This window comes from Manihot esculenta, chromosome 5 (genome assembly GCF_001659605.2).
Source record: "Manihot esculenta cultivar AM560-2 chromosome 5, M.esculenta_v8, whole genome shotgun sequence".
In the NCBI taxonomy this organism is placed as follows: Eukaryota; Viridiplantae; Streptophyta; class Magnoliopsida; order Malpighiales; family Euphorbiaceae; genus Manihot; species Manihot esculenta.
In genome coordinates this window covers 32924785-32937134 of record NC_035165.2, presented here as the reverse complement: position 1 = coordinate 32937134, position 12350 = coordinate 32924785, and the positions used below count along the sequence as shown (strand labels likewise).

General features: G+C 39.1%; 1 protein-coding gene across 2 annotated transcripts; it reads left to right on the top strand.

The window, feature by feature from the left end:
• Positions 1-8053: 8053 nt before the first annotated feature.
• Positions 8054-10309, top strand: LOC110614258 (putative 4-hydroxy-4-methyl-2-oxoglutarate aldolase 3). 2 transcript variants are annotated; one of them, XM_021755745.2, is made up of 2 exons: positions 8054-8209; positions 9638-10309. In XM_021755745.2, exon 2 carries the CDS (start codon positions 9648-9650, stop codon positions 10146-10148), a length of 501 nt encoding a protein of 166 aa, XP_021611437.1. In that variant the 5' UTR covers positions 8054-8209; positions 9638-9647; the 3' UTR covers positions 10149-10309. The 2 variants fall into 2 exon arrangements, with proteins under 2 accessions (XP_021611437.1, XP_021611438.1); XM_021755746.2 differs by lacking the exon at positions 8054-8209 and adding an exon at positions 8223-8638.
• Positions 10310-12350: the final 2041 nt, after the last annotated feature.

Sequence of the window (12350 nt, the reverse complement as noted above, 5' to 3'; positions counted from 1 at the left end):
GATATTAGAGGTGTGCTTGACCATAGAATGTTGTTATCCCTTTTAATACATGATCTTGGATATTTTATGTCATTCATGCAAACCAACTCAACATATGTTATGTCATCCATTTGGGGGCACTGATGAGATCCCACTGAGGGATCAAGGTTTATGGTTTATGTATATACAGTGCATGCACAGGTTGAGTATGGTTGATGTATATGGAAAGAAAAGTTTTAATTTTTATGTATGTTGTTGATCATGTATGGGATTATACAGGTTTACAGGTTAGATGTCAGGCTTGCTTCGGGTCCCGGCGGCCTTAAGCCGATCTGGATCCTAGCGCCGGTAGCGGTCCGATTTTCGGATCGTTACAGAATGGTATCAGAGCTCTAGGTTCATATGGTCGGACCTAGAGTGTCGGGCTCATAGATGTTATAGAAGGTCAAGCACAATAGGAAGGATCATGTCCACTAGGATAGGATGTGGAGTCCTGTCTTGTATGATGATGTGAAATGCCATGATAATAGGCATGTGCATTAATGATATGCTATGTTATGTGATGTATGTGATGCGGGTTCATGTGTGCCCACATGAACCATGTTATGCTAATGCTTGTTTGTTACGTGCTGTTTTTTTTTTTTCAGAAAGCAGGATGAGGAACTCGTCGATCAGCAAGATTGACTGGAGTACCACCTGAGGATGAGGGCATGAGCGCCCGTCCTCCAGCATTGCCTAGGGCAATGTCTAGTAGGTCTAACCGAGAAAGAGCAGCAAGAGACCCTAGAAGGTCTTTGGATCTGGATAGAAGCAGATCAGTCAGAGGAACAGTTCAGGGAGGAATGTCTGAGGGCATGGGGGATGATATGGATGTAGAGCAAAGGAGGGATGGCAATCTGGGAGTTAGCATGTCAGAAGAGGGAATGGGAGAGTCCCAAGGAGGCACTCAGGCCTCGGGATTTGTTCAGCCACCCCACTACCCACACTTCTCACAACACCCCGGGTATTCGATGGGAGGTACATCGGATTACCCTAGCTTTACCCCTTATCCCACACAGATGCCATACCCACCTTACTACCCACCATACTCTCAGTACCCAATGTATCCACCTCCACCCTACTATCCAAATCCAGCAAACCCTACCTCAGAAAATATTGCACCACCTCCACCACCTGCAGAACCAGCAGCCCCAGTTACTCAACCTTCTAGACCTAGCTCAGCCAGTGGGAGCAAGGTCAAGATGACCGATTACATGAAACTGGGTGCTCCTCAGTATGAAAAAGGGGATGACCCATTTGTGTATCTTGAAAGGGTTAAAGTAATCACGGATGAGATTGGGGCTGATGACAGTAGAGCCATTCAGATGGCCGGGTTCACGCTTAAGTGCAAGAAGGAGCGGGAGTGGTTCAAGAATTATGTGAACCCAAGGGTGGACAGCATGTCTTGGGAAGAGTTTGCAAACGAGTTTGCAGGATGGGCTTTTCCCGATAGTTCAAGGGAGCTGAAGATGATAGAGTTTGAATAGTTGAGGCAGACGGATGAAATGAGTGTAGAGGAGTACACCGACAGATTTTTGGAGCTGTTGCCTTTTGCTGGGCAGAGTCTGGATACAGATTCGAAGAGGTCAAGGAGGTATGTCATGAAACTTCATTCCAGGTATTCCTCCTTGATCCAGTCAGTGGACAGGGAGAGCTTCCATGCCATAGTAGATATGGCCAGGAAAATGGAGGCCAGTGCCATCGTTCAGGGGACAGTTTAGCAGTCAGTGGCGCAATCTTCCGGTTCTAAAACTCCGGGTGGGGGAAGATTAGATCCCTCTACCCTGAGTGCAGCAGCTTCAGGTAGTAAGAGATGGGGTAAGCCCAAGGGTAAGAAGAATAAGTTCTGGAGTAAAGTCAAGTCCAGTCTGGGATTTGGGAGCGGCTCAAGCTCTGGTGCGGATAATGCAGTTTGTGCGAGGTGTGGTAGGCCACACAAGGGAGTATGTCGTTTTGGGACGAACGCCTGTTTCAGATGTGGTCAGGAGGGGCATATGGCTCGAGATTGTCCAAGAGCAGTCCCGATGGCTCAGTCCCAGCAGACAGCTTCAGGCAGTGTAGCGCAGCCAGCAGCTCCAGCCATGACTCAGGCCAGTGGCAGAGGTAGAGGGAGAGGGGCAGCCTCTTCTTCAGCGGGTTTCAGAGGTGAAGGTCCATCAGCTCCAGCACGGATCTTCACAATGACACAGCAGGAGGCAGATGCATCTAACACCGTGGTGGCAGGTAACTTAATCATTGGTTGTTCAGATGTGTATGCCTTGATGGACCCTGGTGCATCTCATTCTTTTATCGCTCCGAGAGCCGTGGGGAGGTTGGGTCTGATGACTTCTGGGTTAGAGTGTCCTCTCTGGGTCAGTGGACCCAAGTGTGATCCATCTATGGCAGAGTCAGTCTGCCAGTGTAGTCCTGTGTTTGTTGAGGGAAGATGCTTGTCCGCCGACCTAGTGGTTCTAGATTTGACAGATTTTGACGTCATTCTAGGGATGGACTGGTTATCTACCCATGGTGCTACCTTGGACTGCAGGGACAAGGTAGTCAGGTTCAGAGGTCAGGATGGGTCTGAGGTTGTCTTCAGAGGAGACAGGAGGGGTACACCTAGAGGTCTGATATCAGCTCTTCAGGCTCGTAGGTTGCTCAGGAGGGGATGTCAGGGGTATTTGGCTCATGTGAGAGAGCTTAGCAGTCAGGTTAGAGAGCCCGCCTCGGTGCCAGTGGTTAGAGAGTTCTTAGATGTGTTCCCAGACGAGCTGCCAGGTTTACCACCTGCTAGGGAGATAGAGTTCGAGATAGAACTGATGCCTGGAACTCGACCGATCTCTATCCCTCCCTACAGGATGGCGCCAGCAGAATTGAAAGAGTTGAAGGAGCAGTTGTAGGAGCTGGTAGACAAGGGCTTCATCCGACCGAGTACCTCACCCTGGGGTGCTCCAGTTTTGTTTGTGAGAAAGAATGATGGATCCCTTAGACTTTGTATCGACTACAGGCAGTTGAACAAAGTCACTACCAAGAACAAGTACCCTTTGCCAAGGATCGACGATCTATTCGACCAGCTAGCAGGAGCGGGTTGCTTCTCTAAAATAGATCTGAGATCTGGGTATCACCAGCTGAGGATCAGAGACGAGGATGTGCCAAAGATGGCTTTTAGGACCAGATATGGGCATTTTGAGTTCCTTGTGATGCCGTTCGGGTTAACCAACGCCCCTGCAGCATTCATGGATCTCATGAACAGAGTGTTTAGCCAGTACCTGGATCACTTCGTTATTGTCTTCATAGATGATATCTTGGTGTATTCCAGGAATGCAGAGGAGCATGCCCATCATCTGAGGTTGGTTCTACAGACCTTGAGGGAACATGGCTTGCATGCCAAGTTCTCTAAGTGTGAGTTCTGGTTGAGGAGCATTTCATTCTTGGGGCATGTAGTGTCAAAAAATGGGATAGAGGTGGACCCCAAGAAGGTAGAAGCTGTGGCTAACTGGCCTAGACCCACTTCAGTGACAGAGATTAGAAGTTTCTTGGGTTTAGCAGGTTACTACAGGAGGTTCATTCAGGACTTCTCGAAAATTGCAGCTCCTCTAACCAGGTTAACCAGGAAGAATCAGAAGTTTGTGTGGACCGACCAGTGCGAAGAGAGTTTTGAAGAGCTTAAGAAGAGGTTGACTTCGGCACCAGTTTTAGCTCTGCCATCTAGTGATGAGGACTTTACAGTCTTTTGTGATGCGTCCCGTGTGGGACTGGGTTGTGTACTGATGCAAAATGAGAGGGTGATTGCTTATGCTTCGAGGCAGCTAAAGAAGCATGAGTTGAATTACCCCACACATGACCTTGAGATGGCAGCAGTAATCTTTGCACTCAAGATGTGGAGGCACTACCTCTATGGGGTAAAATGTGAGATCTTCACCGATCATAAAAGCCTGCAGTACATCCTGAGTCAAAGAGATTTGAACTTGAGACAGAGGAGATGGGTAGAGCTGCTGAGTGACTATGATTGCAAGATTCAGTATCATCCGGGTAAGGCGAATGTTGTGGCAGACGCCCTAAGCCGGAAGTCACTAGGCAGTCTATCCCACATCACGGCAGAGAGGAGACCAGTGGTGAAGGAGTTTTACAAGCTCATTGATGAAGGTCTATAGTTGGAGTTGTCTGGTACAGGTGTCTTGGTTGCTCAGATGAAAGTGACATCCGTGTTTCTGGAGCAGGTGGCTCAGAAACAGCATGAGGACCCAGAGTTAGTGAAGATTGCCAGGACTGTTCAGTCAGGCAAGGACAGTGAGTTCAGATTCGACAATAAGGGGATCCTCCGCTATAGGAGTTGATTGTGTGTACCATATGACATAGGGCTAAAAGGAGACATTATGAGAGAGGCTCATAATGCAAGATACAGCATTCACCCCGGGGCCACCAAGATGTATCAAGATCTGAAAAAGGTTTATTGGTGGCCAACTATGAAGAGAGAAGTGGCACAGTTTGTGTCAGCCTGCGAAGTATGTCAGAGGGTGAAGCTGGAGCATCAGAAGCCGGCTGGAATGCTTAACCCGCTACCTATTCCAGAGTGGAAATGGGAGAATATAGCTATGGATTTCGTAGTGGGGTTACCGGCGACGTCCAACAGATTGGACTCCATATGGGTGATTTATGCAACCGATTACACTTGAGTTTAAACAACCTAAGCAATTACGGACTTAAATCATTCAAACAATGTATTACTCAAGCAATTAAAAGCAATAGGCCTAAATTGATTCCAAAAGCAAAGCAATAATTATAGAAAGATCAAGTTGCATAAATATTGAAAGCAAATAAGAGTTTAATAATGGAGTTTTAAATCTCCCAATTCATCACAAATCTGAATTTCCCCAATTTCAACTACAAAAGATGGAATTTAGCCATTCATGGTGGACAAAATCACAAAAGAAAGAAGAAAGGAAGATGGAGAGGCTGCCGCAGACTTGCTGCTGTAATTCTGCAGTGATTCTGCTGTGGAGAGAAGATGATGTTGCTGGGTTAGATGCTGTCTCCTTTTATAGCTTGAGAGTTTTAATCCAATTAGGGTTTGGAAATCCCCATCTTGACTTGGTCTTTTGTGGTCTTTGATTCTTCTTTGGATCTTGTATTTAATTGTGAATGGAATTCCTCAAGTGAAAGACCCTTTTCGTGGCTCTTGGGACTGATCTTGCAGTGTTTGAAATGGATTTGGACTTCTCCACTTTTGAATTTTGGTTTTCTGCAAATTTTCCCGCTTCTGCTGTCCTTCTCTGCGTCAAAGTGATTTAGGCGGGTGATTTGGGCAGATCACTTGCCCAAATCGTTTCTGTGAGCTTTCAGGTTTCTGCCTCAGCTTCCTCTGCTTGATTTGGCCAAATCACTCTGACCCAATCACTTTTCTAGCTTTTTCTGCACTTTTTCTCCAACTTTCCATTTTCTTCCTTTCCTGCAAAAACATAACAAAAACCATAAATTAAGCTGAGAAATGTGTATTTAAGTAATAATAAAGATAATAAAAATGTGGCTAAATTATGTTTGATTAATATCAAAATATAACTACTGAAAGTATCTCTTGAAAAAATGTTGTATATTCCAAGTGTGTGACTCTAGATTTCTTTGTAGGTTCTTATTTCAGTGCCCTTAGCAAAACTATTTGTGTGTGTAGGATACTAAGATTTAGAAATTAGTGTGAGCATTTTTCCTTCTTCCTTGTTTTGGCTAGTCATTGCTTTTTGGGTTTTTGATTTACCTCATTCTCTTCTAGTCTATTTGTTTCCCTTTTTGGCCCGTGTCTGCTTAGGGATTTTTTTACCTGTTTCCTTTGAAAATTTTCTAGATCTGACAAAACTCTTCCTTTACATCCATATATCTTTTTATAAGACCTTATACTTTCCTACTACAAAATCTCAGTACGATCTCTTCCATCGTTCCTGCCCCTGTCCTTATGATTTCTAATAGGAAAAAAAGTATTTACTTTTGAAGTTGTCATATGGATCTCAATGGGAATTTAGGAACTCCAATGACAAAAAGATCTCTTTTGTTCCCACATATGGCACTACTTGATGATTGTGAGCTTTGAAGTTAATAGGATGGCCACACATGGACTAGATTAAGGATTTTTAGTAGTTAATGAGTTTGGCTTAGTAAATGAGGGTAGTAATAGTGTTAGGTAGTTGTTTCAGAGGTGTTAAGATTTAGAGTTGCAGAGGGAGTTAAGAAGTTGGAAAAGACAAAGTGAAATCCCCTTTCTCAATGATGGGAAGGGCATATATACCCCTGTCCATACAGGATACGCCTAGGACATGTCTCTTTAAAGTGGACTATAGTACTAGTATTAGAGACTTTTCAGTCGACTCATTAATGGTGGATAGTTGGTTGATTAAATACTTAGCCGACCAAGGCCAGGATATGCTACATTGTCAACCGATGCCAACTCCTCTGGAAATTAAAAACAAGCTTGTCACCAACTCAAAATTATTGGATGACCCGAGCTGCTATCATGGGATTATGGGCGCACTTCAATCCCTAACACTCACTCGACCTGATTTGTCATACTGTGTTAATTGTGTTTCTCAATCTATGCATGCACAAACAAAGATACATCTTAAATTGGTTCGGCGTATTCTCCAGTATGTGAAAGGTACAATTGATACTAGTTTGCATCTTACTTCCAACACCTCCTTTGAGTTGTCTGCTTATTCGGATGCTGATTGCGCAAAATGTCCTACTTCGAGATGGTCAACCACTAGCTGTTGTACCTTCCTTGGTATAAATATTATATCCTGGTATGCAAAGAAGCAACACACAGTTTCTCGTTCCAGTACTGAAGCAGAGTATTGAGTCATGGCCCATAAAGCTGCAAAATTAACTTGGCTGCAATATATCCTTAATGATCTTCTGATGATATTAGTGCATTGTATATGACTGTTAATCCTATATTTTATGCACGTAGCAAACATATAGAGTTAGACTACCACTATGTACATAATAAGTAGCACTTGGATTTCTTGTTATTAAACATATCTCCTTGAATAAACAGATTGCAGACATCTTTACCAAACCTGCAACAAAGGCAACACTTCACTTTTTCTGCAACAAACCATGCCTCCAGCCTCAACTTAGTTTGCGGGGGTTATTGAAAATAATCAATTCAAACAAGATTATTAGACTACCTTTCTATAAGCTTGGAGAGATGAGAGTTGTTGAAGAATAAAGTGTTATATTTAGTTGTTATCGGCTAAAATTAGTTATAATCTACTCAATATATGTATTCTATCTTATGTTTAAGTAAACAAGAGAAATAAAAATAAAAGCGTCTTTCTACTTTTTTAAGAATCGGTTATTAACAAGAAAACTAAAATTTTTATTTTTCTTTACATGTTTTCTTTTATATATCATTAATAATAATAATAATAATTATTAAAAAAATTCATTTCACTTTTATTATTATTATTAAAAAATTATAATTTAATTTTTATAATATAAAAAACTTATTTTTTAATTTTTTAATTTTAAAAAATATATTAAAATATTTTTAAAATTTTAAAATATTTACTAATTAATGTATCCATTAATTAAAACAGTTAACTGATTTAAAGAATAGTAAAATATCCTTAATAAAAAAAGATTATAAATATTCCTTCAGTTAACTGATTTAAAGAATGGTGAAATACCCTTAATAAAAAAAGATTATAAATATTTTTATAGAACTAAAAGGGTAATAAATATTTTTTTTATATTATAAAAATGAAACAATAACACAGATAAAGGCTAAAACTCACAAAACGGCAAATTAATAAATTTTAAAAAATCTCAAGAGTATTTTAACGTGTTTTCAAAATCAAAATACCCATTAAATTTTTCTCGTAAGGCAGTGTCTAAATGGTAAACTTCCCTTGTTATTAAATCAACTAGAGAGAAAACGTGGAACACAGTAGCGCCATTCGGCAAAAAATAATAATAATAATAATAATAACGCCCTTGACAAGTGATGACGTCATGAATGATGACAAGTGAGAATGGGCACACCAACCAATGCCACTTTCTGCGTCTAATTCAAAGGATGGGATTATCGTATTAACAATGTTTGCGTACCTTATCGGTTTTTACTTTTATACAAGAAAATCACCAACACAGTCTTCTTCCCCACCGCCCCTGAATTAAGACCGACATCTTGCTTTTTCTTCATTTGTAATTGGGTTCTTCTTACTCTGTTAAGTTTTTTGTATATCCTTTTTCTTTTGATCTTCAATTTTCGAGCAAAATAGCTAATGGGTTGGATAATCTTTCATTTTTTTAAATCTTAAATGAGTTGGATTGAATTGCTTTTATTTGTTGTTTTGTCAAATTGTTTTCGTGCTCAATTTACTTCTTGGGTTTTTGTTGTGAGAATAATCTTTGCCAATTGTCTGCAAAAGATGCCCATTTTCTTTTGTTGCTCCTAGGAATTTTGTTATCTCCCATTTTGCTTGTATACAATTTTGCAGATTCCAGGCATCGATGGCTCCCTCACATTACATAAGTAAAAATATGGATTCCTCTAGCGAGAAGCATGGTCTTTTGTTTTAGGATTGCTCTATGGCAACTGGCAAGAGCAATGGTCATCTGTTATCAGCTATGGGTTTCTCAATATACTCTAGAGGTTTTCTTGTTGATAAATTTAGGGGTTTTGGAGTAGGAAATTTTTGAGTCATTTGCAATTTCTTAGTGTGTTTATAGCATAAGACTAGAATTTTCAAGGAACACAATTTTCATCTGCATTTTACTGGATAAGCTTTTCTATTTCTCTCATTGTGTTGCTTTGAAGATTTTCATCAGCAGATATGCAAAGGGATAGATAGCACTCTGGTTATATTATAGGTTTTCTCTTTTGTTATTTTCTTTCTTCCAATTGGATTTCTTATCTTCCTGCAAATATTTTCATCTGTCTTTTAATATAACATAACTTTCCTTTCTTCTTTTTCCTAAAGGAGCTTCTCAAGAAATTGAGTGTACGCAATATCTCTTGTCCATGTTGAAGTAACTAGAATCATTTTGAAGTTGGTCCTGTCATATGCTTGAATTGTAAATTGGTGAACATGTTCTATGTTGTGCCTCTTCTAGTGCTGTAACATTGTTCATCTTGAATTAGGACAAGACACCTCCTGGGTAATAGTTGGGGTGTGGTTTCATGTCTTAGTTGTTGATATTGCTCTGGAATGAAACAAGTAATAGCATAACCACATAAAATGCATCATGATATGATTCCTCGGTTTGTTGTTGAGCAATCACGTTGTCTATTGAATATAGTAGATCCCTAAGTTTGCTGCAAAAGAGTGAGGGCCATGATATATACATTGCATTTGTGAAAGAGACATTATAGTGAGAGTGAGAGCAGTGAGATAGTGCTAAATAGGCGCACTAGAGTTCATAAAGCTGTATCTCTTTCACCTAGTCATTTGTAAGCAATGGTAATATATCATTAAAAACTAATTTGTTCACCCTTTCTATGCGTAAAACTGATGATTATTTGAATGTGTATTGCCTCGTATAAGGGCCCCTTTTTTCGTTTTGGTGCTATATCTGGAAAGATTGAGCTTGTCCAAATATACATTAAAATTGATGTCACAATTTATTGACATTTTTACTGCCACATCTGCAGGGTGATAAAAATGGCTTTTCTAGCAACTGCTGAAGCTTGTGATTCAAATGCAGCACTTTTAGCAAGTGGTGACTTGCGGGCTTTACAACCGATTTTCAAGATATATGGCCAATGTCGAGCATTCTCAGGCCCCATTGTCACTCTTAGGGTGTTTGAAGACAATGTGATAGTGAGGGAGCTTCTTGAAACTAGAGGTGAAGGAAGAGTACTGGTTATAGATGGTGGGGGAAGCATGAGATGTGCTTTGGTTGGAGGAAATCTGGGACAATTGGCTCAAAACATGGGGTGGGCTGGTATTGTAGTCAATGGCTGCATTAGAGATGTTGATGAGATTAAAGGATGTGATATTGGGGTGAGAGCCTTAGCATCACATCCCACGAAATCCAACAAGAAAGGCATCGGTGAGAAGCATGTACCGGTGCAAATCGCCGGAACCCTGATTCAAGACGGTGAATGGCTGTATGCAGATAGTGATGGCATTCTTATCTCAAAATCTGAGCTCTCCGTTTGAGTAAGAACTTAGGCCTCAAATTGATCAGCTCATAAGTGGAGAGGATTTTCCAGGCCACCCATATTACATTTTTTCTACATTAGCCATGTTTACATCAATAAACTTCAATACTCATTTCTACATGAACTAAATTTGGAAACAGTGACATGCTTCTCTTCAGATGATCTGTTAGTAATCTTTGGATAATGATATTTGCGGCTGCACTGTATACTTGATCTATCACTTAATAAATTTATAGTAATTGAAGTAAGAACATAACATGTTTTTTTCGCCGTTTTAAATCCAGTTTGTGTTTCTTAGATGAACGGAGAAGAGAATGCTACCTTTCGCCGTTTCAAATCGAGTTTGTGTTTCTTAGATGAACAGAGAAAAGAATGCTACCTTTGGCCGTTCCAAATCGAGTTTGTGTCCTTGAAATGAATGGAGAAGAGAATGTTTCATATGTAAATCAACTTATTTGAAATTTATAATTAAGTATAAGAAGAATCTAAGTACAAGAAGAATTTAAGAATAGTAGAAGAATAGTAGGATTGAGATTTGTAACTTTTTGTATTAAATATTAACGTGAAAACTTAAAGTAGATTATTAAATAAATTATCTTAATATTTCTACAAAATTGACTAGAGATAATTGGTATATAATGTTGTTTTGTTTGGATTTTTTTTCAAATACAGTATATAAATTAAATTTTATAATATACAAAACGGAGAGCAAAAATTTTAACAATATTTTTTTTATCATTTTGTATGTAATATTAATATAAAAAATAATATCAGTAGTATATTTAAATATCAATATATCATGTTGATATAATAACTGATATATAAAATATCATGCATAACAGTATTGATTGTTAAAAATTTTAAGTTTCAACGTTTATTCTCCTTATTATATTTATGGTAATAATTATTAGTGGTTGATGTAAATTAATATTAAAATATATTAAATTTGAATTTTAATAATTCAAATATTAATTATTTAGATATTTTAAAATAGAATTTTAATTAAATTAGACATTATTTATATCAAAATATTATCATTATCTTATAAAATTTCATATATTATTTTATTTAGAATTCTATATATTGCACTGGATATAATACTATCATTTCATCCGCTCTGAATAATATTTAAACTCTATCAAATATACTATATAAAGAGTTCATAACTTCCATAATCAGATACACTATTCTTTCTAGCAGTTAATTTCATAATTTATTCATCACACATATTGATTTAAACATCAAAGAGGTTGCCAAGCCAATCCATATGTTTTTCTTTTTTATTTTGCAGGTTTACACTCAAAGAAATATGATGTGAACATCATTGTTGGCACCTTTTGTAGGAATCAACACAAAGCTGTATATCTATATCACATTTGTTTTTTTTAAATGAGATTATAATCAAACAAGTAGATAGTTTGTGGTTTGTGAATCTAGCTGAATGAGTTTATCACTACAAGAAATCTAGACTTTTGTAACAGAAAATTTTCATTGTTGAAGGGTTTTGTTTCATCGCAAAAAAACTTTTATGATGGATTTGCGATGAATTTAATCCCATTTTTTATACTCTCGTCGCTAAATTCTTGCGATCAAAATTTGCATCTGTCACTAAATCAACAAAATTATGTCTTCACCAAATCAATGATGTAATTATGTTGTCACTAATCCATCGCTAAATTATATGCATAAATATTTAAAAACAATGTTAATTTTAAGTATCCCTTAAGCTCTCATTAAGCAATAGCTACCTTTTTTATTATTTTGATTGTCATGATCACAGCCTCATACTTAGCAGCGTTATTGGTTTTGTAACGTCCTCTGGGCCCACAACAGTAGATATTGTCCGCTTTGGGTTCGAGGGCCTTGGCCCAGCCTTCCCCGCACGGTTTTGTTCTTGGGTCAAGAGATTTACTACCCTGTCTTCCCAAAACGCGTCCACTGTGGTCTCTTGGGGCTTGCCCTTATAAGGCGTCCCCCCTCCTTACCTCTTTCCGATGTGGGATACTTTCAATCCACCTCATAGGGCTTCTACCCCCCATAAGGCCTGAGCGTCCTCGCTCAGCACACCGTACTCATGAGGCCCAGGCTCTGATACCATTTGTAACGTCCTCTGGGCCCACAATAGTAGATGTTGTCCGCTTTGGATTCGAGGGCCTTGGCCCAGCCTTCCCCGCATGGTTTTGTTCTTGGGTCAAGGGAT

Coding starts and splice junctions, on each gene's coding strand:
- LOC110614258 (XM_021755745.2), top strand. CDS start 9,648: ATGGCTTTTCTAGCAACTGCTGAAGCTTGTGATTCAAATGCAGCACTT.